We start from the raw sequence: 25,021 nt of genomic DNA, 5'->3' as shown, positions 1-25,021 counted from the left end.
CAGGACATAAGCAAACATGAGTCTTACACGAAGCACAGGCACTCAGGAAAAAGCCGTGCTTTTTTCTGCTAGAGCCAGTACGGAACAGCTTCATTTGCTCAACTTATGGATAATAATTAAAGCAATTATTCATTTAGCTGAAAGGCTTCCTGGCTCTGAGGACAAAACCACCAGCCCTTGCAAGTGCGTCTGCCCAGCCATCACAGCAGTTTGGGGACATCTTTGCCAGCTCCCCAAACACCATCACCGTCTGGCAGCAGGGCACCGGGATGGAGAGGAGGTGTTTGCCCTGTGCTGCCTCTTCCTCCCGGCGGACAAGGTCCTGGGCGCAGGGTGCAGCGTTCAGGCCCCGGCCCCGTGGGAACAGGCTGGCACTGGCTGCGAAGGAGGTGAACGGCTTTTGTCCTTCCTGTTGAACTCAGCGGTTCAGCTCCCTCCCGAGGGAGAAGCTCTTTGCATTGCAGTTTCATATTTTATCAGCGCTGGCTAGTGGCTGCCGCGATGATGCTGATGCTGACTGTTTTGCGGGGAGGGTGGTGGGAAGCAGGGTCAGCGCTACGTGCGTTAGCCGAGGGGTCCAGCGCTTGTGCTACTGCTGTGCCCCAAGGAGTGCAGGGGATCAGGAAAGGCTCCTGGCTCCTCTGCCCTGCTAGCACAGACCCTGGGGCATCTGCCCTCCTCCCGCTCCCCACAGGGAAGAACGGGGCCAGACCAGAAAGTTTGAAACTCAAAGCTTTATTCAGTTGCTTCAGCGGCATCGTTAATCACACGGTGGGAGCGCGGGGCCATTGGAAGACAGCGGCGGGTCACGTGAAAGCTTGTTCCGGCTTCCTCGCTCCGCGGGGCGCGGGGGCCGGCCGGGCTCTAGTTGGTGGGGTGGTAGGCACCGCGCTGATGCCACTGCATGTCCCGGATGCGCCTGACCGACTGGATCTGGGGGTGCTGGGCACCGAACTCTGAGCTGTCTTTGTAATCCCCCTTCTCAAACAGGTACTGGTAACCTCTGTAGCCTGGGTACTGGTAGCCCACCCACCTGCCAAGGGAAGCGCAGCAGAGTTGGACACCGAAAGGCACCGCGCAGCGGAGAAACCCCTGCCACAGGACCAATCCAAGCCAGGTCCCAGGCTCAAAGGGCCGGCAAAGTGTGGCAGGGCCTCAGGGCCACCCACATGGGCACCGCAGTCCCGGGGCTCCCTGGGGTGAGCTACCCGCTTTCCTGCTCCACCCAGACCAGCCTGGCCACCAAGCAGCGATGCTGCTGCAGGCATACCGGGTAGCTGAGACTGTTCAGCCTCCGGCAGAGCAGTGCTTTTGCCCCAGGGTTTCTCATCACAGGGGCAGGGAGCAGCAGACACATTGCCCAGGTCCCAGTACACGGGGCAGACCCAACCCACAAGTCTTACGTTCCACTTTGCACCCGCACGGATGATACTTTCTCCTGGTAGCCATGAGCATGGAAGCTGGGCACATCATCATCTATTATTTCAATTTTCTTGCCGGTGAAACCAGGGTTTTCGTACAGAACAATTTTGTGCTCCTGGCTGTCCTGCAGAGGTGAGACCAGAAACAGGGGGTCAGTGATTGCAACGACCCAGGGCTGGGCAGAGGGGAGGCAAAGCACTTTACAGCGAGCCTAGGGTTATGGGGAAACTGAGGCGAGGGGCTGGACCCAGAGCAGGCCCTGGCAGGCTGGGACTGCATGCAGTGGCTCTTGCTGGTGCCAGAGGCACTCTGCTTCCTTCCAGCTCCAAGACCTGGCTGTGTGCGCAGGTACTGTGGGCACTGTTAGACTTACCAACAAACATCCTCTGCTGTCAGGTTGTCCTGTCACTGCCTGCTGTCCCTGCACCTCCCTCTGAAAGCTACACCCAGAGACTGCTCCCCAGCCTAGACGTTGCCCCATGCACTCCCCCGGTGAGCCAAGGCTCATGGCTATGTGTGATGCTCTGACAGAGACCTGTGCCTGCATCTGTGCCCTGGAGGACACTGGCTGGGGGACCATGGAGAACTCAAACAAATGGTGCAAAGGAGTCAGTGCTCCTCCGCCTGTGAGGCTAGGGAAGGCTGGGGAAGGCTGGGGAAGACTTCTCATTGCAGACCTTGGCCTGACGGGTGGGTAGTGGCTGTCTGGGTGCTCTCACCACTTTGATGGGTCTCAGGGAAGTGATGCTGTCGCTTCTCCGGCTGTTGGTCCAGGAGTCCCAGCGGGGGTACTCCCCTTTCTCAAACACAAACTGCTCTCCTTTGCAGCTCGCCTGCTCGTAGCCCACCCAGCTGGAACAGAGCAGAGGCTGAACTTCAGATGTGGGCAGAGGAGCAGAAACCAGCACCCCCAACCGCTGTGCTTCCCGGCGGGGAGCCCAAGAAACACGTTCTCCGCTGGCCTTCAGCGTTAGCCCCACGAGCATGCCTTTTTGGCAGCGCACAGGCCCCCTGCTCTCTAGTTTAAAGTGGAAACAAGCATTCTGGTGGCCCTGGCAAGCAGCCCGGAGGGGTGCCAGTGTGAGAGCTGGCAGCTCTGCCTGCACGGCAGTGCCTCTTTGGCAGTGCCCAGGGGCCCGTTTGAGAGCCGTGCCGATGCAGCCAGGCCCAGGCCTCTATCAGCAAAGATAGCGCAGAAGCACAACTGTCCTCACCCACGCGGCCTGGACGGGCGCTGCACTCCTGCCAGAGCTGCCCTGCAGCTGCTCCTCTGCTTCCCTTGGGATGGAGAGTGCTGCTTGTCACAGGGGGAGGGAATCAGCTCCGGGGCTTTGGGAGTTGTTTTTAAGGAATTCCTCATTGCACAGAGGTCCCCTCTGTTTCTGGGGAGCAAGTTCCCTTGCTGGGAGCACACACAGAGGGGTCAAAAGATAAGCAGGGAAAAGTGGCGATGCCTGCAGAGCTGTGCACGGCGGAGCAGCAGGAACTGCCTGTGCCTATCCCTACTCCGAAAAGGAAGGAAGTCAAACTGTGGGTGGGGGGGAGACGATTAACAGTGCAGTTAGTGCTAGAGCCTTCCTATTCCTCTTCCCACCAAGGAGGGGGAGGTGGGAGCACCGCAGGATTCGCTCTGCAGCACAGGAAATCCTGGACACGACAAGCTGAACTTCCCAGCTACGACCGGCCTTACCGTGATGGCAGAAAGCACCCAGGAGGGCTGAACACCGGTTCTGGGTTTTTTATTAGCTAAGGCTCCCCAAAGCTGGGGGGGGGTGCAGGCTGACCCCAGGAGACCTAGTTAATTCGTGCTCCCACTTGCACGTCTGGTGGCACCACACGTCACACATGGGACAAGCGGGGCACTCGGCACAGAGCGAAGCGAGAAACGAGCCCTGCAAGGGGGGCTGGCTGGGGCAGAGGGGTGGCCGGCCCCAGCACGGAGCAATCTTCACACCGCTGCAGTGGGACTGCAGCCGGCGCGGCAGAGCGGAGAGCCAGCCGCCTCCAGCCTCCGAACAGCTGGACCTTAACACCTGCAAGGCAAACGCTTCCCTAGTCCTGAGACCATCTGGAAAACAGCCTCCACCCCTAGAGCAAAGACTGGTGCCACAGCTGGGGGGGGGCCAGCGAAGCCTTGTGCTGCCTGAAAGGGCCGGGGGTTGCTGCGGGGGGCTGTGCTCACCCAGGAACCCAGCTGTGAAATCCGGGGTGCTGGTGCCAGGGAGCGGGGCAGGGTCCCTTCAGCAGCTCGGCCTCGGCTCAGCCCTCCCACGTGACGCCCCGCGCGCAGGGTCCCTTCCCTCCTCGCTTCCCCCATGCCAGTACGTACGGTCCCGAGTGCACGAGGATGGAGCCCACTTTCTCCACTCCGGCGTCCTTCAGGTTGGGGCAGGCGCCGTTAAGCTCATGGCAGCGGCCTTGGAAATTCTCCTGCTCGAAGATGGCAATCTGAAACGCAGGAGAGATGGAAGAGCAGCAGCACATTGGCTTCATCAAAGCGAGAGCCAAGGAAAAAAAGAGGGTTCGCAGCCGTTCCCCTGCAGAGGACCTAGAGGAGAAGGGCGCCCCATGCCACGTCCCGCCGGGGTTTGGCCGCCCGGGGCAGTGCTCTGCAGACGCCCGCTCAGCCCGGCGCGGGTTCCTGCTCCCTCTCTGGGAGCTTCATGGGTTCCCTTGCTCTGCGGTCCAGACCTTGCGCCTCCCTCCTAAATGGGCACTGCTGCTCTGGCGATGGTCAAGCGGTTGGGAAGCATCAGAGCCGGCGTTGCAGCCCTTCAGCCGCCAGCGCCCCCGGCCAGGCACCGCTCTCAGCTCGCGGTTCTCGCTTTGGGTTTCCTCCCCGCGCCCTCCCAGCACGCTGGGGCCACTCGCAAAAGCTGCCCGAGGAAAGGACAGGTTCAAAACATGGCTGAGCAACCCGGGCCGTTTGCTTGAGACACGGCGCTCGGTCACAGCCGTAGCCGGACTCTGGCTCCCAGCAAGTCAGCAAAATAAGCAGGGGTTTAGCCATGGTCGGACGGCATTAGTGCATCTCCGGAGGGTTGCGCTCTGTCAGCTCAGCACTGATTTCGTGGGTCAGTGGAGCCGCGAGAGGCAAATGTGTCATGTCTGTGGAGATTAGGAGTCGACCCATTCCCACAGGGTCGCCGGGACACCGCCGGCAAGGGGCGACACCAACAGCTCGGGCTGTGGGAAGGGCAGAGCCCTGGCTGGAGGGGACCTGCTGGGCAAAGCAGCCGCACGGGCAAGCTCTGCTCTCCAGGCAGGCGTCAGAGCCTGGCACGCAGGGCTTCCTCTCCCTGGTCTGCCGAGCCGCCCGGGCCCTGGTGAGCAGAGACCCACGGCATCGGCAGCCGGCCCGGCCTCTGCACTGGGCAGTGCCGGCAAAATCCTCCACGTTTCCTGCCCTGAGCCCACTCCTCGTCTCTGGACACCTTCCCTCCGCAAACCTTGCACATGCACCAGCCGGCACAGCCAGGGCTGCCGTCGGCACGGCCGGGCGCTTGCCGGCCCCTCAGCCCCTCGCGCAGATGGCTTAGCCTGCTCCCTCCTCCTGCTGTCCCCTTCCCAAAACAAGCCAGTGCCAAACACCCCGTTTGCTAAAGGGGGAAGAGGGAGCAGCTCCCAGCCCAACCCTGGGCAGCCCCGTCCCGGGGCAGATCCACCCCAGATGGCAGATCCCGGGAGGTCCCCGCCATGCCGCCGCCACTGCGGTGCCCCCGGCCGCTCCGCAGCCCCGGGGCAGAAACCGCACACTGACCTTGGAGCCGCCTTGCTGCTGCTTGGAGGCCGGCATTTGGTGTTCGGATGCCATGGCAAGGCGGAGGGTCTGTTCCTCTGGGAAGAAAACGCAGCAGGTTAACGGCTGCCTTCAGGGATGGCAGCCCGGCCCCGCTTGCCCTCCCGCAGCACGTGGCACGTTCCCACGGCCGCTGCCCTCGCCCGGCGCCCGGCAGCTCTCGCCGCTCCCTCGTTGCTGAGCTGTGCAAAACCATCTGATGGAGCAGTGTGGTCCTGCCGGCACAGCGTGGTCCCACCGGAGCAATGCGGTCCCACCGGCACGGGGCACCGGCAGCGCTCCCGCATGGCCCTTCCTGGGGGCCGGGGCCACCAGCCGAGCTTGACCCCTGCTCAGGGAAGAGCGGTGATTGCATGGAGCCGCGGCTCGTCTGCGGGACGGCACCGTGTGCCGGGCGGCCGGGGCTCTGGAGGCAGGGTCCTTGTGCTATGGGCAGCCGGGGCTAGAGGAGGCGCAGGTGCCTCGCAGAGAGCAGCCTGGGCCAAATCCCAGCTCAGGGCTCCTGGCGATTCCAGCGTGGGATCGCCCAGCGATGGGACCAGCAAAGGGGCTCCGGCACAGGGGAGCCCTAGATGCTCACGGCTGCTAAGTTTGAGGCTTTTCCCACTGATCCTACCTGGGAAGTTACCCCCCCGAGGTGTCTGGTCCCAGGCAGGCAGCCGGTACGGCGTGCTGGGGAGAGGAGCGGTGCCTGGCTGCCGGCGTGCGCACGGCCCCGGCGGGCTGCAGTGAGCCGGGGCGCCGGCAGCCCCGCGCCGCTGCGCCCAGCCCGCCCCGGCGAGCGCGTCCGCCCCCAAGCCCCGCCGGCCTCGCCGAGCCCGAGCAGGCGAGAATGGGTCATTCCAGGGGAAACAAGCCCAAGCCGCAGCCGGGCCAGCAGCCACTTTGGGCTCGGCCCTGAGGTTTCAGCTGCAGGACATGACGGTCCCTCTGGTTCACCTTGCTGTATATACGCACCTATATACCACCGCTGCTTCTCTTTGCTGTGCTATGGATGGGAGCTAATCAGCTCCGGGTTGGAGTGGAAACACAAACAAAAAAAAAAGAGGACAATAAATAGAAAATTCTTACCAGTAATACCAGTACCCGCTTGAGCCAGTGAAGTGCTGGGGCTGAGAGGTGGAATTTATACTGAGCTGCAGCAGAACGGTGCCAAAACTATTTACAAAATAGTTAACACATGATTCAAAGCGAGAATGCTGGATTAAAACTCAATGAAAACCAAGGTCAGCTGATCGGCAGCAGCCATTGTCTCCCTCAACACCAAGTCCTGGAATTATTTCATTAGCTTTCACATTCGCGTTGCCCGCTTTGTTGGGTTTGTTGGCAAGGAGATTTGGAGTTTGCATGCATCAGCCGAATGCATGCCAAGACCCGGACCAGCTCTTTCAAACAAAGCACCAGCCAGCCCTGCTTCAGGATTTTTGGAGCCAAAGACTTTATCCCTCTGACAAACTGACGAACTGCCCCACAGCTAGATGCACAAAAAATTGCTGAAGTTGGCTGTTTTTGCACACAGCAAAACTGGAGCTTTCAAATACCTGGTAAGTGTCTGTTTGCACCAGTCTTTTCTTCCAGCAAGAAGAGAAGCCGCATGCAGCATGCTTGGCCGAAGCTCGGTGGTGCCTCTGCCCGGCGCACGAGGCGGAGAGGACCCCAGGGTCCTTGTAAGGGTCCTGGGCGCGAGGAGAAAAAGGAGCAAATACGCACAGTCCTGCCCCGCTCCGCTTTGCGTCAGCCAGCCCGGGAGGCTGCGAAGGGCGAGGGCAGATTCTGACCCGGCTGCACCGACCGTGCCGCAGCCGCCTCGCAGCACCCTCCTCGCGGCGCCCTGCAACGACCCCGCCAGCGCCATGACGAAAGCCAAGATCAACAGCGGCGCATCCGGCTCCCGGCCCCGAGGGCCTGGCAGGCGCCGCGGTGCCAGCGCCGGCTGCTATCGGAGACGTGGCACCCCGAGCTGACCAACGGAGGCCGCGGGGGCTCGACGGGACCGGCCCCCCTCCCTGCCCCGGCGCCACCGCACCGAAACCCTCAGCCCCGCATCGCACGAACAGGGCACCAGCGAGGAGCAAGAGCAGCCACGAGCGGGGGACGCCCCCCGACCGGCGACAGCACCCTCACGCCAGGGAGACATCAAAGCCACAGCACCTCGGCCCCTTCGCTTGCAGTTTGCTGCCAGCTCCTTTCTGCAGGTTTATTTCTGCCACTGCAAAGCGCGTTTCCCTGGGGGCCGCGGCCCCTTGCTGCAGGCGACCCCCGGCTCCAGGGGAAAGCGTCTTACAGACTCAGCTTGCTCTTTCTTTGCGGCTTTAGTTTGCAAGCAAGAGCCTGCAATGGCTCCCCATCCCAGCAGCGCCGAGATCCACGTGCACCGATGCCTCCGGGCGCGTGCTCAGCAGCAGCCACCCCCTCCGCAGGGCTAACGCGTGAGCCCCGCGCCAGAGCCAGACCCTGTGCGCCTTGGGGGGCTGAGCCGGCGCTGGGCTGAGCCCTGGGGGCAAGTGCCTGCGAGAGCCACCCCAGGGCTGCTCTAACGACCGCAACTGCAACCGCAACGGCCACCCCACCGCGTCCCCGGGGAGCGAGCAAAAGCAGCGGCAGGCAGGAAGCCGTTGAACGCTCTAGGGAACGTGTTTCAAGCCACGTAGCGCCCCCCTCCTTGTCCGGGCCATGGCCCCCATGGGGTGAGGGGCCTAGGACCCCGTGCTGTCCCCAGGATGGAGCCAAATGGCTCAGGGATGGCCACCACAGTGGGGAGATGTTCCTGCCCCCTCTGCTACCTGCCGGCGCCGTCTCGTGCAGGGCCGCGGCTCCAGCCCCATTTCCAAAGCTGAGCCCCAGCAGTGCCCAGCTCGCTGCTGCACCCCGCGCTCGGGGGGGGGGGGCACGGCCCCCTGCACCCCCTCAGCACGGACCCTCCCAGCCCCAGGAAAGCCACCCCAGCCCCTTGCAGTATGCAAGCCCCGGTCACAGAATCACAGAATCACAGAATCACTGAGGTTGGAAGGGACCTCTGGAGATCATCTAGTCCAACCCCCCTGCTCAAGCAGGGTCACCTAGAGCATATTGCACAGGATTGCATCCAGGCGCATTTTGAATATCTCCAGAGAAGGAGACTCCACCACCTCTCGGGGCAACCTGTTCCAGTGCTCTGTCACCCTCACAGTGAAAAAGTTTTTCCTCATGTTAAGATGGAAGTGTCTGTGTTTCAGTTTGTGCCCATTGCCTCGCGTCCTGTCGCTCGGCACCACTGAAAAGAGTCTGGCCCCATCCTCTCGACACCCTCCCTTCAGATACTTGTACACATTGATAAGATCTCCTCTCAGCCTTCTCTTCTCCAAGCTAAACAGGCCCAGCTCTCGCAGCCTTTCCTCATAAGAGAGATGCTCCAGTCCCCTAATCATCTTTGTGGCCCTTCGCTGGACTTGCTCCAGTAGTGCCACATCCCTCTTGTACTGGGGAGCCCAGAACTGGACGCAGTACTCTAGATGTGGCCTCACCAGGGCTGAGTAGAGGGGGAGAATCACCTCCCTCGACCTGCTGGCAACACTCTTTCTGATGCAGCCCAGGATACCATTGGCCTTCTTGGCCACAAGGGCACATTGCTGCCTCATACTTAACTTGGTGTCCACCAGCACTCCCAGGTCCTTCTCAGCAGAGCTGCTTTCCAGCAGGTCAACCCCCAACCTGTACTGCTGCATGGGGTTATTCCTCCCCAGGTGCAGGACCCTGCACTTCCCTTTGTTGAATTTCATGAGGTTCCTCTCTGCCCACCTCTCCAGCCTGTCCAAGTCTCTTTGAATGGCAGCACAGCCCTCTGGCGTATCGGCCACTCCTCCCAGTTTTGTATCGTCAGCAAACTTGCTGAGGGTGCACTCTGTGCCTTCATCCAGGTCATTGATGAAGAAGTTGAACAAGACTGGACCCAGGACTGACCCCTGGGGGACACCGCTAGCTACAGGCCTCCAACTAGACTCTGTGCCACTGAGCACAACTCTCTGAGCTCTGCCATTCAGCCAGTTCTCAATCCACCTCACTGTCCACTCATCTAACCCACACTTCCTGAGCTTGTCTATGAGGATGCTATGGGAGACAGTGTCAAAAGCCTTGCTGAAGTCTAGGTAGACAACATCCACTGCTCTCCCCTCATCTACCCAGCCAGTCATTCCATCATAGAAGGCTATCAGATTGGTTAGGCATGATTTCCCCTTGGTGAAGCCATGCTGACTACTCCTGATCACCTTCTTTTCCTCCACATGCGTGGAGATGGCTTCCAGGATGAGCTGCTCCATCACCTTTCCAGGGATGGAGGTGAGGCTGACTGGCCTGTAGTTCCCTGGGTCCTCCTTCTTGCCCTTTTTAAAGACTGGGGTGACATTGGCTTTCTTCCAGTCCTCGGGCACCTCTCCTGTTCTCCATGACCTTTCAAAGATGATGGAGAGTGGCTTAGCAATAATGTCCGCCAGCTCCCTCAGCACTCGTGGGTGCATCCCATCAGGGCCCATGGATTTGTGGGTGTCAAGTTTGCTTAAATGATCTCTAACCCACTCCTCCTCCACCAAGGGAAAGTCTTCCTCTCTCCAGACTTTCTCTCTTGCCTCCAGGGTCTGGGGTTCCTGAGGGCTGGCCTGACCAGTAAAGACTGAAGCAAAGAAGGCATTCAGTAATTCTGCCTTCTCCGCATCCTTCGTCACCAGGGCACCCACCCCATTCAGCAAAGGGCCCACATTTTCCCTAGTCTTCCTCTTGCTGCTGATGTATTTGAAGAAGCCCTTCTTGTTGTCCTTGACATCTCTAGCCAGATTTAATTCCAAACGGGCCTTAGCCTTCCTCGTCGCATCCCTGCATATTCTGACAACATTCCTATATTCATCCCAAGTGGCCTGTCCCCCTTTCCACTTTCTGTAGACTTCCTTCTTCTGGTTGAGTTTTGCCAGGAGCTCCTTGCTCATCCATGCAGGTCTCCTACCTCCTTTGCTTGACTTCCTACTCATAGGGATGCACCGCTCTTGAGCCTGGAGGAAGTGATGTTTGAATATTAACCAACTCTCTTGAACACTCCTTCCTTCCAGGGCCCTCACCCATGGGATTCCTCCAAGTAGGTCCCTGAAGAGCACAAAGTTTGCTCTCCTGAAGTCCAGGGTTGCGATCCTACTTGGTGCCCTGCTGCCTCCTCGCAGGATCCTGAACTCCACCATCTCATGGTCACTGCAGCCAAGGCAGCCCCCAACCTTCACATCTTCCACCAGTCCTTCTTTGTTTGTTAGTACGAGGTCCAGCAGCACACCTCTCCTTGTTGGCTCCTCCACCACCTGTGTCAAGAAGTTGTCACCAATGCTCTGCAGGAATCTCCAGGACTGTTTGTACCTAGCTGTGTTGTCTTTCCAGCAGATATCGGGGTGGTTGAAGTCCCCCATGAGAACCAGGGCCTGGGATCGTGAGGCTACTTCCAGCTGTCTGTAGAAGGCCTCATCAACTTCCTCATCCTGATCAGGTGGCCTGTAGTAAACACCCACAACAGTGTCACCTCTATTAGCCTGCCCTTTGATCCTTACCCATAAGCTCTCGACTCGCTCTTCATCCACCCCTAGGCACAGCTCAATACATTCCAGTTGCTCTCTCACATAAAGAGCAACTCCACCACCTCGCCCTTGCAGTATGCAAGCCCCGGTCCCTTGCAGGGCTTTGCCCTGGCCCCCGCGGCACGAGCACGGCGCAGCTCCAGGCCGGTGGCTGGAGAAGGGGCAGAATCGCAGCACCAATCCCTCCAGCCCCGTGACAGCACCGGGGCCGCGGCTGCGCCTGCCGTGGGGCAAAACTCCCAGCTGCTCCGCGTGCAGGTGGGTGCACTGGGGGGGGTTTAAAGGATGCAGCCTCCCGGTAATGCTGCAAGTGGTTGACATTGTGCACGGAGAGGGGGGGCTCCAGCACAGCCCCCCTCGCTGCCAAGGCACCTTCCTGCTCCAGCTGCCCAGGCCGGGGGGTTAAAGCCACATCTTACCCCCGCTTGCATGTCACAGGGACCCTGGGAGGCTTCGCGCTCTCCCGGCAGCAGGGCACCTCCTGCACCCCCCTGCCCGGCCCCAGCACCACGAAGGCCCCAGGCAGCCTCTAGCTCAGAGCTTTATTGAGGTTTTGCACAGAAAAAAAAGAAATCATCAGGGTCACGGTGTCGGCCTGCGAGGTCCCTTCGGCTTCCTCCCGGTGGCGGAGGGCTCGGCGGCGGCGGTGGGGGCGCCGGGGGCCCCTCAGCTGTTCTCGAAGGCGCCGCGCTGGTGCCACTGCTGGTCGCGGATGCGGCGCACCGACTGGATGAGGGGCTGGTTGGCGTCCCACTCGTTCCAGTGCCGGTACTCGCCCTTCTCGAAGACGTACTGGCGGCCCCGGTACCCGGGGTACTCGTAGCCCACCCACCTGCGCCGGGACAGAGAGAGCTGTGGGCGCCGTGGCCCGCGTCAAGCCCCCGCGGCACCGCCGGGACCTGGACCAGGACCAGGACCGTGGTGGTGGTGGAGGTGGCAGTGGTGGAGGTGGCGGTGTCCCCCCCGCGGCCGCCCTTACGTTCCGTTGAGGGCCTTGGCGCTGGCCACGCGGTCCTGGAAGCCGTGGGCCCAGAGGCTGGGCACGTCGTCGTCCACGATCTCCATCTTGCGCCCGGCGTAGCCCGCGTTCTCAAAGAGGTGGATCCTGTGCTCGGGGCTGTCCTGGGGGGGGGGGGGGGGACGTCGTGGGTCAGGGCGCCGGTGCCCCGCAGCATCCCCACGTCCCACGGTGGGGAGGGATGAGCATGGGGATGGGGCCGCCCCCCCCCCCCTTGGGGGGCTACTCACGATCTGGAGGGGGCGGATGGACATGAGGCTGTCGCTGCCGCGGCTGCTGGACCAGGCGTCCCAGCGCGGGTAGTCGCCCTTTTCCAGCACGAACTGCTCCCCGGCGAAGGCCTGACGCCCAAAGCCCAGCCACCTGCGGGGACAAGCGAGGGGTGCGGGCGGGCAGCTGGGGCGCGGAGCAGCACCGCGGTCACCCCGCGCCCGGCGTCACCCCCCCCCCTCCACTTACGGGCCGGACTCCACGCGGATGGACCCGACCTTCTCCAGCGCCTTCTCGGCGATGCTGGGGAGCTCCTCCGTCAGCTCGCACTTCTTGCCCTGGAAGTTCTCCATCTCGTAGATGGTGATCTGAGCGGGGAGAGGCGGCGTCGCAGGGCCACGGACACGGAGCCCTTGCCGGCCCCCGTCACGCGGCTCTCGTGGGCCGCCTCCCGCATCTACCTTAGCACCCAAGCGTTGACCAAAAACATTTGCCCTGCGGAACAGGCCGATAGCTCATCGGCGATGGGCTGCGAGCAGGTTCACCAGTCCCAAGGCAGCGTCCAACCTGCACAGGGTTGGTGCCAAGAGGCCCCTGGGGACCCGTGTCAGCGGTTCCCTGCCCCGGGCGCCGCTCGCAGCCGGTCGCTTCTTCCCATCGCTCCCTCCAGACCCACGAGCTGCCTGGCCCGGCCCGGCCCCTGGAACAAACTCGCTCCCCGGCGTTTTGATCTGGAGCCTTCCGGGGCAGAAACCGCAAAACCTCGCCCGGAGCCACCCCGGGGCGATGGCCGGACTCTCCTCCAGGCTCCGCCACCCCGTCCCTGGGTAGCCGAGGAAGGAGACGACACCCGCGATCCTCAGGGGCTTCTCTGCAGCCCAAACCAGTGAACAGACCCAGCTCCCAGTATCCCCCTGCCATCCGGTGCCTTTCACGAGGCCGAGTCCAGGCTGCAGGATTCGCCCTCACCTCCAGCCTTCCCCAGCCAAACCCAGAGCCGGCCGCTTTGCCCCCCTATTGCCCAGCGGCGGGAAGGGCTGTGGCCATTGCAAAATTCGTCGCTGATTTACCACTCCCCCAGGCACCCTGTATTTCATACCGATAGCTGGCACACGGCAAACAGCACTGCCTTTAAATACAAGTCAATAACTGCTTTAAGACCCGCTCAAGACCCCCGAGCTGCCGCGCGTAGCACTCTGCCTGCTGCGCCGCCGCTCCGTTCCTTCGCAGAGGGCAGAGCAGAAACGCAAACGCAGCATCGAACCAAACGCAGAGCACGGAGGTGGCGTCCCGCGTCCAGCGAGGGCCGGCAAAGCTTCCTCCCCGCCGCCGCTCCCTGGGCAGGGGAGCGACCCCCCACCGCAAACACTGCTGGAAACGCAGCTTTTCACAGCTATAGCCCCGGCCCTCGGTAACCCACAAGTGAGAGAATCATAACCTAAAAAACCCTTGGGGAATTTCACTGCTCGAACCTCCAGTCAGTCTCTGCTGTGACAGGATGCTTTATCTCCTGGATTAAAAAGCTGTGCAGCTGCACACGTTACGGATGGCCAGGCAAAATTATGTGGAAGCAACAAATGCCCAGAGAAGCTTCTCCTCCTCTCGGGCAGCAGTAAATCATCCAAACAAAGCACCTCTCGCCAGCCCAGGGACACCACAAAGTTCAGCTTGGTGGGCAAGGAACCCATTTATCAAAGCAGTGACGCTGGCGCACTGCTGCATCCGTAGAGCTACAGGCTGTTTGCTTTGCAGACACAGACTGCAGCAGCCCGACAGGGGTGACGGATGCACATACACACGCTCCCGCGCAAGGTGACCCGCGACAACGCACAAAGCCGCTCCGTAGCCGGCCCTCGCCAGGATACCTTGTAATTGCCACCCGGCTCGCCAGCACCCTCCCCGGTCGCCATCTGCTCAGGGGGACTTTGCTGCTCAGTCATTGTGCCTGAAAAACCCCAAATTGCAGAAGGTTAGCACAGCATCGTTTTCACCTGAGACAGAGTCATTAAATTATAAAATGTTTAATAAAAAAAAAAAAGTGATCAAGCTTGCACGAAAACAGGTAGCAAAAGTTAGCATTCCTGAATGCAGCTGTTTTCTGATCTGTAAATTCACAGGGATTTCTAGGCTAGAAGCAAGCGTTCCCTTATTTATCCTCTCCCTCCTTCTTATGGGTCCTGCATCCTCACTCAGTCTTTACGGTGCTGGGCCAAATAGCCTCTGGTTGAACCAAGTTGTCTTCCAAGAGACGAGGGATCCCTCTCGAACCCTGGGAAGCCGTCCCAGTGCTTTCATGAACTCATTTCTAAAAGCCTGCCCTTTGTTCCAAGAGGAATTTGTCTGGTTTCAGCTTCCAGTCGCTGACATCTTTCACCACGAGTTTAAGAGGCTGACCACACTCCCGCGCTCCTGCAACCACCGTTCTTTGGTGGCCCCTTCGGCCGCTCTCGCCTGCGTTATCTGTTAGGACGGCGGCGAGATCCACCTCTTTGCTCTCAAAGAGCATCTCACAGAAGCACTTTCCTATCTGAATAGGAAACCACAGGCTAACATGCCTCCTCCCTTCTCCTCTCGCCATGCTGATTTAACGGGATGGTGAGAGGTTAGCAAGAGATGAATAAAGAAACCAAGTTTGACTAGAGTCCTTAAAAATCTTAATCAAAACCCTGCAGTATCACTTCTTGCCAAACATTAGCAAAATATTCGCTATAGCAAGAGACCTCAACTCAGACGTGCCCGCCAAAGCTTTCCTAAAGCCCCTTCCAGCCCAACCAGCAACGCTGCTGCTACCTCGCCTGGAGCGGCTGCGCTCTGAGAGCCGGCTTTAGGAGACCGGGCTATTTATGGGTCGCTTCTGAACAGAACAGCACATTATTTGGACGCTGATACAGCAGCTGCGTCCACTGAATTCCATCCATGAGATCTCATTTCAATAGCGTGAGTTCGCAGTGTACTATGGAAATGTTTTCAAATTTCTCCCGGCTGTCCCTTAAAAATGTGCCACTCGATTTACAGAAGATTAGTGTCAAAATTCACATCAGCATGTTCACGTTACTTCTTGCCAGATTCTCTGGAAAACTCTCCCATCAGCAGTTAATGGGAGGGTTTAGCCTAGAAACCAAGCACAGTGCAAAGCAAAAAACCATGCAAAATATTTACAGCTTGTTTGGGCTAGCACGCGACCCGAGACGCGGGCTGTCCTCGGCGCACGGCGAGCTCTGCAGGGCTGGCGGAGGCGGCCTGGCACTGCAGTGAGCACCCAAGACTGGCACCTCGAGGCCGGGGTCTCGTCTCAGCTTTGACCCTACCAGGAGCATCGTCCTCGCCAAGCCCCTTTTCCTTCTCTGCGCCTCGGGTCACCTTCCTCCCCAACGCGCGCACGCCCCCAGGGTCGAGGAGACTGCATCTTTCAGAGGTTTAACCACCTTGTATGCGGATGGATCTGTCTTTAGAGGCAAAACACGTAATCTGACAGAGAAAGGGCAGCCCTTCCTTCGTGAATGCCAAGTTGAGACAGGATTTTGCTCTGCCTGTAGGAGGCCTAATTCATTATTCTACAAGCAAAACTAAGCTAAGTTCAGCCCCACACGAACCTCAAGGTGCTGGAGTCAACAGGCCTCACGAGTGGATTAGAGCAATTCACAGATCAGGTGTAAGGACCCAATTCAGCAAAGCACAACTGCAGGCTTAAGTTTGAGCACACGGTGTCACCTGTGCCAAATTACCGGGAACCGAAGGCTGGAGCAGAGAGCGGCAGTCCCTGCACAGCGGAGGCGGAGGCGACCGAGCGCCCTGCAGACGGGACAGCGGCAGCCCCTGTCTTAGGGTTTCTTTGAGGACGAAGATCCAAGCAGGGTGCTGACATCGTTGCTTTTACTGCTCCTCTTATAGGGTTTTCTACTTGCTTTTACTAGGCCTAGTCTTGGAACTAAGAGCTACGTATGAAACATTTCCTGACATCACCAAAAAGCCACTTCATTACTTACTTAGACAAACTACAAGTTTGACCATACTAACTGGCACATAACTGGAAAACTCCCTTCTCTGCAGCGTTACCCAAGCAGAACCGCACTGGAAAGAGCTCTCTGCTGCGATTGCTGCATCGCATCCAAACACTGCAACTGTTTACGGAAAGCGTCGTCATCATTACGCTCTCACTAACTTACAGCCAAACTCGTTGGTTTTCTATAGGAGGCAAAAACGCCCTAGCACGGATCGTGGCTGAGACAGATGGTGAGCTGCAGAAACGATGAGCCAAGCCAGGGAGGACGGAAACAACCTAGACCATTTCTGCTGCGACGCTACGCTCACGCTGCCCAACACACAACTATTTTCACCGCTGCCCAACGCTGCGGTTCCTGATGCAGCATGAGACAAATCACTCTTACAAAGGAGTTTAGCCTTTTCTGTCAGCAGTTTTTTTCCATACCAAAGCCAGCAAGCCCACCCACGGACCCAGCAGGGCCCCGCGGTGTTACACGGCTCTGCTAAACGAAAGCTGAGGTGGGACGGGATACAGTATCTCGGCACTGCAAAGCTGAACCCAAAACGCAACCGACAGCACGGCTCAATGCAGAACGCATGCGTTGTCGTTATTCAGTGACATTTTGTACCTACAAAGACCCACCACAGACAGCAGTTTCATTAGTTCGTTTTTATTGCAGTTCCTTTTCACATTTTCATCTTTTCTTTGAATTTGAAACCTCTTGGCTGTAAAATATAAAATCACTTCTATACAGAAAAAGTACTCAAAGGAGAAAGTGGAATGGATTAATTTGTGTCTTTTACCAAACACGATAGTACCTATTTTCAACAGATTAAAAATACAGGATTTTTCTTACCAGTCCATTCCTCGGCAGCATCCCTGCTTACATTTAGTTTTGCAATGGCTACGGTGCCCATGAATCTTCATTTTCCAAACTCATGGACCTTGTACATTGATAAGGCAATTGCAAAAACATGACAGAAGGGACACTAGATCTCATTGACTTTTCTTCCTTACAGAACTCAATTTCCTTTTGCTGTCAGCCTCTCAAATCCCTATGAGAAATGCTTACAGCATATTGTTAGAAAATAGATTTTTCAGTATCTGGTAAAGCTAAACTCTGAATCATAATTGTACAGTACGATACACAACAACCAGAATATCTTTATTACTTAGGAAACTATGTAGTACAAAATATTTTCTATAGCACAATATATTGTGACCCATATTTACATATTCTATAAGGCTATGTAGAATGATATAAAAAAATTGTTGTCTATACAATAGCTCCTTTAAAAACAGGCTTGATACTCTCATCATGTTTAACATGGAAAGCGGAAAACCCATAAGCCATTAGACCTTGTCTTTCCTCCTTTTCCAAATCCCACCAATAGCACGAAAAGCTATTTCAGATGATAATTTCGCGACAATACTTTGAGCTAGGAGGATGAGGGCGGCAGGGGGAGGCAGCCAAGCGCGTCAGGATCGGCGCTGCTCGAGACGAGCCGTCCCGAACCTCACCCTCAGCATCGAGGCCCGTCACTCACCCTCGCCACTGGTGTCAGCGCGGGACAGACCTGGGGGGAACCACGGGTGCCCGGGCTCCGCCATCCTGGGCGAGAGGCCTCAGCGGACGGTATCCCCGGGTCCCAGCTAAGCCTCCGTGGAGTCTGGTCTCTGCCACATAAGTCCTGTCCTCCCTAAAAGCACGTCTCTTTTTCCTTAATTCACAGGAGGATCTAGGAAGAACAGCTGACGACTTTCTCATGAGTTCAGAGGTCAAGTCAATGCGAAAACAAACATTTGCTTTTCCTTCACCACACCAGGGCAGCGCCTGGGCTCCTTATCTAGCGCAGCACCGCCGGCGCCCTGGGATCTGGGACCGGCTGCTTTGCTGCGCCTACGCCGTGGATGTGCACAGCCGTCCTTCAGGAACGGGACGGCAGCGATCTCTGACCCACAACGGCGTCTCCAGGTGAGCACAGCTATAATGGCAACGCAATGCTTTTACTGGAATAGTTTGTTTTCGTTGGGGCTGGTTTTGCAATAGCAGTAAGTAATGCTGAAAGCATGGCTACAGAAGCACATCCCTACCCCAGGACGGGGCCGGAGCAGACGGAAGGACTCGGCATGGATGCAGCTACTGCAGGAGAGCTGAGCGGAGCGCCAGCCTGCTGAAACACCCCATCTGCAAGCAAACAAGCTGTCCCGGTAGGGAGTGCAGTTTTACCATTCAAAGTTAGCTCTCTGCATTTAGCGACCAGTAAACCCCTTCCACCACATCACGTGCATGAAACCCATTGCTGTTTCCTAAAATGTTACATTCAACTGACTTCGCTATTTTTAACAAAACAAATCAGGCCTGGTTCACGCCAGTAATTCTGCTCTCCTCCTGTGGATCCACTCTAACCACATCTCTGGTACCACAAAACTGGGATGTATTTGGACTGGGACCACAGGATTTCTGGATATGCAATTCCTTTGGCTCCAGACAGTCAAATAAGATGTGTGCCAAAGACATTCTGGCTGTCTGCAAGTAGTCATACTAAGGGCAACGTTACTGTAGTATCAGCAATAGGGTTTTTTCCTCCATAGTAAGTGAAAAGGGTAGAGACAGAAGTTCATTTCACTGGGCATAGACTTAAAGGACTGTATAAATATTAATATGATATTTGTCTTGGAACTGCTCTGATCCCCACCAATACATTTTGGTGTATCAGCTCTCCAAGTAACACCAACATCAAACCACATCCTCAGTTTAATTCCCTAAGACAGGAGGCATATTTCAGTATGTTTGCACACGTACTTAAGGTTATCACCTAACTGATGCTGCTGCTCCAGATAAAACGACTGAATAACAGTTTGCATTTATAAATCTGACGTAAAATGCACCCAATAGTTTGCCAATAACTGTCTGCAAACAAAATACCAGAGTGAAGGAAAACCTCTGTGCAAGCATAAAAGTGGGAGGTTTGAGTCCCATCAGACCACATTCTACAAAACTTTTGGAGTTCAAAGGCTGAAGAGTAGAAATGTTGCATCTTTCTATACAGCAAACAGAAGCAATACCAAAGCAGCAAACTTTTGAACAAATAACTACTAAAATTAAAGCTATACAAACTTTAACAAGGTGAATCTGCAAACAGAAAATGAAAAGAAAGAAATCCATAGCTGGAGGCTGCAGCAAAAAGAAGTAGAAAGGCTGTATGCTTCCACAAATGACAAATGAAAACTGAGGGAGGATTTCTGTTAATAGTAAGAGAAAAATGCAATCAGAAAAGAAACATTTCTAAATTCCACAAACCATGTACTTTCACTTTTAAAAAAGATGCTCTCCTGATACAGCTTTTGAAGAAATAGCAGGGGAAAAAAAAAAGCAGAATAGTCTTAAAGTAACAGACTAAATACTTCTACTACACTGTATTCCACAGGGAATGCCAGGGTCTCCATCACATTTGTTATTAAACACTGTTAGGATAAGAGTTGAAACCTGCTCTTATGACAGATTCCAATAATTAATGAAAAAGCCTGTCTGAAGAAAGTGCTGAAACTAAGAGCTCATTCCCATCTTATATTAACATCAAACATAACATGTGGCAACAAAAGAAAAAACTTAACAAGCATTATTTGGAATTAAAATAAAATTTGTATTACAGTAGATTCTATCATTTATGAAGTAATAACATATATATAGATCTCTTATTACATAGTGAGAACCTGAAGAGAAGGAAATAGATATTTAATTCATATACAAGAAGTGATAGAGCAGAAAAAACACTTTCCCATTCAACAACATTCTGAAGATGCTTTTTAATCAGACATTTAAGCATTAACATTTCTCAGTAGTAGGTTAAACTACTAAATACAGCTAAGTTTCAGTGCATTGTCCAAGCAGATGTGGAAATGCATATACATTCAAAGGGCTTTGTGGAAACCTAATATTCTTCCCCTCAGTTTCCTCACGCACAGAGGAAATATTGCAGTTTATTTAAATAATTTCTGGCCTTCATTTATTAGACCAAGAAGCATTAAATCCTCCAACTATTGGTAATGAGACACTGTCAACCTGCTGAATTCTAAAATTAAACCTGTGTAAATATTCTTGTAAGCAGGGGGAATTTACCTGATTTCTAGATACTTTTTAAAGTAAGCCCCACTTGACTTGAGTAATGATAAGAAAAACAATCATTATTCCTCTATCACACCTACAAACATTGCTGCTTAAAACTAAGTGAAGTGTATACAGAATACATGATATACAACCGATGACACACTTTGAATGCTGTCTTAAAAAAAAAATCCAAAAAGACAAATATGCAAAGCTTTTCTAAAAGAGCTGCCTTTTCCACCATCATCTAAAGAAGAGGGAAGAAAATATATACTCATTTTAAAATTAGTTAAGAGTAGCTCTTTAATAGTCTGGCCAACTGCAATCAAATGGAAGTCCATCTCCAATTCCCCAGGTAACAAGCCACATAAAAGGAAATACTTGGCAGAAATCTTGGTGATAATTTCTCGACTGGTAGCACAAGAGGCCCTAAAACAGCTCTGATGTGAACTGGGGCAAGCAATGAGTAAAGACTTTTAAACTAGAGAAACATTCTCATTTTATCTCCATTAAGTACAGAGAACTGCCTTGGAACTAAATCTGGGAGCGAGGTGCATATGGGACTTGTCTCTTGACATACTGCTGTGATTTCCTAAGAGCAGACTGGGATAAAAGAGATCACCTCATCTGCGACTTCTCCGTGAGAAGAATTGGCACATGGTTTTGGCAGCTACGAGCTCGCTAGACAGCAGACCGGGCATGCCACTTCGGTTAGCAGATGCACCCTTGCGGTGGCCCCACAAAAATCAAGCTTTCTGAAATGCCAATCGTAAAAAGGGAAAAGGAGTTCAAGTGCTGGTGCTTTAGTTTGAGTATTTAGAGAGCCCTGTGCAGTAGGACACAGAAGTGCAACGTAATAAGCAGCAACCTGTTTCCACTCTTGTCTCTCCTCCCTCCACTGCCGTGCTGGTCAAAGCGGCTTCACGGCAGCGGCTTTGCAGGAGGCCCTGGCCAAACCCTTTGCTACCGAAGGGCACCAGAAGAGAAAACGAGGAGAACTCGGTTGACTCTGTCTCAATGTTCCCATGTTGCTACTTTCTTAGCTGAGTCGTGAGGAATACTGACATGACAGAATAAACTCCCTTGTTGGGTTACTTTTTTAAAAGGTTTTCTGAAAAGAGCACTTGTTCAGGAAAAGAATAAACTGTGTCTTAAACAGACATCTCGGTTGATATATCAGAATCTGTATTCAAAGATATATTAATACATTTGTGATATCAGTGATATTCAGAACACCAGTGCTATGCCTGAGATTATCTACACTGCTAACATAACCATGGATTTACCAAAAGAAGATAGGCAATTCATTTGAGAAACTGAAAAACACATTTAGCTTATCCCGCAAAATTAGCATAGAAATAAAAACGTAAAACCAGTATTTACAAGTTAATGAATAAAAATATGAAGTGGGACTATGCGAACTGCTATTAAAGTGACATTCAATAATTAACTGGAACCCTGATATGAGTTTAACCTCCTCCCTCTTCCCTTCCTTTTTTGTAATAAAAAACAGTATTTACATTTTTTTTTCTTAAAGAGAACTGGTTGACATTATTGCTTGATCTTTTTAGGTAAGACATTCCAATGAAGCAATTATTCCACATGCTGACAAAACACAGAATACCATTTCAAGAATGACAAAAATTAACATTTTGTTCATCTAAAAATTATATTAATCTGCTAGATCAGCAGATCACATGTAAATATAAGCCAATCAAAAATACATTTTACAAAAAATAATCAAGTTTCCTTTTTCAGTATGGCAGTAAACATAATTTGTTCTTTCACTCTCACCTTGCACAAGCTTCATTCTAAATAGGAGCTTACTTTTCTTTTTTACAAAAAAGATAAAATTGATTAAAATTGTTATTTTCATAAACAAATACAAAACCAGCCTTACACCTGACATGCCTACCAGAAGTCATGCTGTTGAGTCGCTGAACATGCACGTAGAAATGCAGTCTTCGCTCAACAGTGAGGGGGACTTTTCTGATGCACAGCACTCCTAGATCAAACATTACAAGCTCTCAAAACCCTCTGAAGTGCTAACTATGAAGCACTGGTTCTTCTTCCAGGTAGGTCTAAAGTGACTATCCTCCCATATCTGAAAAGATACAGCTTTGTATTTGACTATGAATATTAAGCAGCTTTCTCCACAAAACAGGAAGGCACCATGCACATAGCAGTTGAGGCAGGAAGCAAACAGCAGCAACATGACATGTGAATTTTAGGTTCAGATGAGTTAAGGCTTCTGTTAAACTTCTATATCTTCTCCTAGTTATCATCATTATCTGGAAAGAAAAAACAGAAGCTACTGAAATAACTCAGTGTGACATGGTTAATGAAATAGTCAGACACCGAGAACCGTCTGTAACAGGGAAGTCCCAGTCAATGCACGTTATTGGTACAGTGTCATCTTGGTCTCAACTTATTTAGTATACTAGATGCCCAAGAGCTGCCCAGAATATTGCTGAAATAGCATAGTCCAAAGTTTTCAAAATGTGTGCAGTTATTCAGTGGCAGACTCATTCTTGCTTAATGGAAGCATCACAAAGTGGCAGGACAAATGGACAGAGTACTGTAAAAATAAGACTGCCTGCAGAGAAAAAGTGAAACTCTATCACCCGTGCGCTAAGCACCTATGAACACGGCTCTGCCTCAGCACAGAATCACTTCCCGTTCCCGGATGGATGTTCCATAGTGACAGTCCGCTTTAATGTTTATGCTTACAGGACTGTAATACTGACACACTCAAGAAACATTTTCCACATGTCTTTTTTTTTTTTTTTTTAAATCATTGTCATCTACTTAAAAGGTCCGAGTGTTAGCTATAGATCTGCTGCATGACCAACCACAGCGCCAGTCACAAAGAGCGTGTCCTTACACCCGCCTCTGCTACACCAAATGGGAAGGACATCGTGTCTTCATCTAACACAGTCCTTACAGCACACTTTCACTTAGCAAAGACCATCTTTCTTTCAGAAAGTACCTTTTCAAACCTGATTCTCATAATGGCTCTGTCTCTTCTTTGATTTCAGCTCCTTCAGCCACTGAGGAGACTTTTCTTCTGACCTAAAGAATAAAAAGTATTTTTGTATACCTTAATTATGAAAGCTTATTTCAGAACCAAAAAAAGAAATATACCATTTCCTCTAGGGCCTCAGGAAGGTTAACATTATTTATTCACCAGAATAAGCAGTCTCTCAGAGAAGTCTCTCACCTGTCCTCCTTCTCTACGCTGGAGGGCAGTAGTCTGCTACCAGGAACTCCATGCTGCAATTGCGGTTTAGGGGATTTAAACAGCTGGGCAGAACTTATTTCACCAGGAGTCTCAGATTCTTGTCTTTTCCGCAATTGGGCCTAAAAAGATTAAAAAAAAAAAAAAAAAAGAATAAAGAGAAGTGCTTGCTTTTAAAGCAGCTTTTAGACTTTTCTGAAATCAAAACAAATCACTCAAATTTACAGAAACAAAAACCACATGCCTGAAATCAATTAAGAAATTCCTTATAAGCCTATGCAGTTCTGAAAACTTATTTACTACTGTAAAGCTAATTTTTTTCCAAATCACTTAATATTTCTATCCCAGAGTTAAAAAGTGACAAAGATAACTGCAAGATTTCTCAACACATCATAAAGCACCACCCACCCCCCACAAACAGCCCATCTACATAGTCATCTTCAGCAGAATTCCTTGCACTGTTTCTAAACAGTATTTGCAGTTACTGAACCAATTTACGGCTGATCTGACACGCTCCATCAATGTTCACCTTGAGAACAGAGTGGTCCATTCCTGGAAACACAGGAAGTCTCTGAGCTTGTACAGAGGACGATTTCCCAGTACGATGTATTTTTTCTTCCTCATCAGAATCTTCCTGTTGCATAGTTTTCTTCTCTTCTAATAATCAGTTATATAAAGGAAAAGTGCAGAGAGAGGAAAAAAAGAGCAAATTAGTCAGCAAGCTTTTCACCTATACCTTTTGCTCTACACCTCTCCTTCCATTTAAAAATATATTAAGAGTAATATTAATACACCTTAGGATTGGGTTCAATGGTCCGATGGAGGTCAGAGCAACAAACATACTAAATACTCAGCAACAGAATGATTTCTTGTTGACAGAGATGAAAGAGCAGCAGGTGCCCCTAAATTAAGGTGTATTGCCGCTTCTAAATTTCTCACTTGATCATAGAACTTGAGATTAATTTAGATTGGAAGAGACCTCAAAGTCATCTGGTCCAATACTCTGCTCAAAGCAGGGCTTTGATTCAAAGAGACTGAGTAGCATAAGTCTCTATGCTCATTATCAAAGATAAACGTGCAAGAGTACAGTTGCCTTCATGTCTACCGGGTCCTTAGTTGATACTTATATTCCAGCTTCCTGTAACATTTCTTATCAAGATAGGTCTTCAAGATATTTTAGATCTGTTAGATCAGTACCACAGCAACCACCACAGGCATAACAGCATCCCTTTCCCTTAATTAGGGACTACTGAAGAGAGCAGTTTGATCACACATTCTTCCCCGTATTCATAAGCTTCAAGGCAAAACAGAAATGGCAGGTCACAAAATTGACCTATTTAGTCCCTAGAGTTTCAAAAATGTCACCAACCTCTACAAAGAGCAGATTGCATCACCACTAATTTCTCTGCTTTGAGAATGCCAAAAGGGTAACTACAGCACCTATCATCACAGCACCTACGTGCTACAAGTGCTAAACAGGTGATTTGTCACCAGTGCATGCATTAAGCCATTCATTCACTTGTGTGAGCAAGGATTTTCAATGCCTGATGCATCTCATTACTGTGTCCTAAAGAATAGAGCAGGCCAGGAGGGGGACATTCTTAATAGGATGTTTGAAGAAGGTGATTTATCCTTAACTAGGCTCCTTTGTCCTGT

General features: G+C 53.0%; 3 protein-coding genes across 4 annotated transcripts in view; all 3 read right to left on the bottom strand.

The window, feature by feature from the left end:
* Positions 1-801: 801 nt before the first annotated feature.
* Positions 802-5,251, bottom strand: CRYBB2 (crystallin beta B2). Of its 2 annotated transcripts, XM_067306950.1 has the most exons (5): positions 5,183-5,251; positions 3,752-3,870; positions 2,142-2,274; positions 1,404-1,546; positions 802-1,033 (listed from the first exon to the last, which is right to left on the bottom strand). In XM_067306950.1, exons 1-5 carry the CDS (start codon positions 5,234-5,236, stop codon positions 865-867), a joined length of 618 nt encoding a protein of 205 aa, XP_067163051.1. In that variant the 5' UTR covers positions 5,237-5,251; the 3' UTR covers positions 802-864. The 2 variants fall into 2 exon arrangements, with proteins under 2 accessions (XP_067163051.1, XP_013807868.2); XM_013952414.2 differs by lacking the exons at positions 3,752-3,870; positions 5,183-5,251 and adding an exon at positions 2,637-2,881.
* Positions 5,252-11,472: 6,221 nt separating this feature from the next.
* On the bottom strand, positions 11,473-13,974 carry CRYBB3 (crystallin beta B3). Its single transcript, XM_067306952.1, has 5 exons — positions 13,900-13,974; positions 12,284-12,402; positions 12,055-12,187; positions 11,786-11,928; positions 11,473-11,638 (listed from the first exon to the last, which is right to left on the bottom strand). The coding sequence occupies exons 1-5, from the start codon at positions 13,972-13,974 to the stop codon at positions 11,473-11,475; spliced, it is 636 nt and encodes a 211-aa protein (XP_067163053.1).
* A 5,840-nt stretch (positions 13,975-19,814) lies between these two features.
* Positions 19,815-25,021, bottom strand: part of KIAA1671 (KIAA1671 ortholog) — a 68,317-nt gene continuing 63,110 nt past the window's right edge. The window contains exons 8-11 of the mRNA XM_067307391.1: positions 23,895-24,022; positions 23,348-23,487; positions 23,117-23,199; positions 19,815-22,418 (exon numbers count right to left, since the gene is read on the bottom strand). Of these exons, the coding sequence (XP_067163492.1) occupies positions 23,121-23,199; positions 23,348-23,487; positions 23,895-24,022 (347 nt within the window). The 3' untranslated portion in view covers positions 19,815-22,418; positions 23,117-23,120. The remainder of the gene's footprint in view (positions 22,419-23,116; positions 23,200-23,347; positions 23,488-23,894; positions 24,023-25,021) is intronic.

Source organism: Apteryx mantelli, chromosome 17 (assembly GCF_036417845.1).
Source record: "Apteryx mantelli isolate bAptMan1 chromosome 17, bAptMan1.hap1, whole genome shotgun sequence".
NCBI classification, from domain to species: Eukaryota; Metazoa; Chordata; class Aves; order Apterygiformes; family Apterygidae; genus Apteryx; species Apteryx mantelli.
The sequence above is the reverse complement of the archived record's forward strand: the minus strand, read 5'-3'. Positions and strand labels throughout refer to the sequence as shown.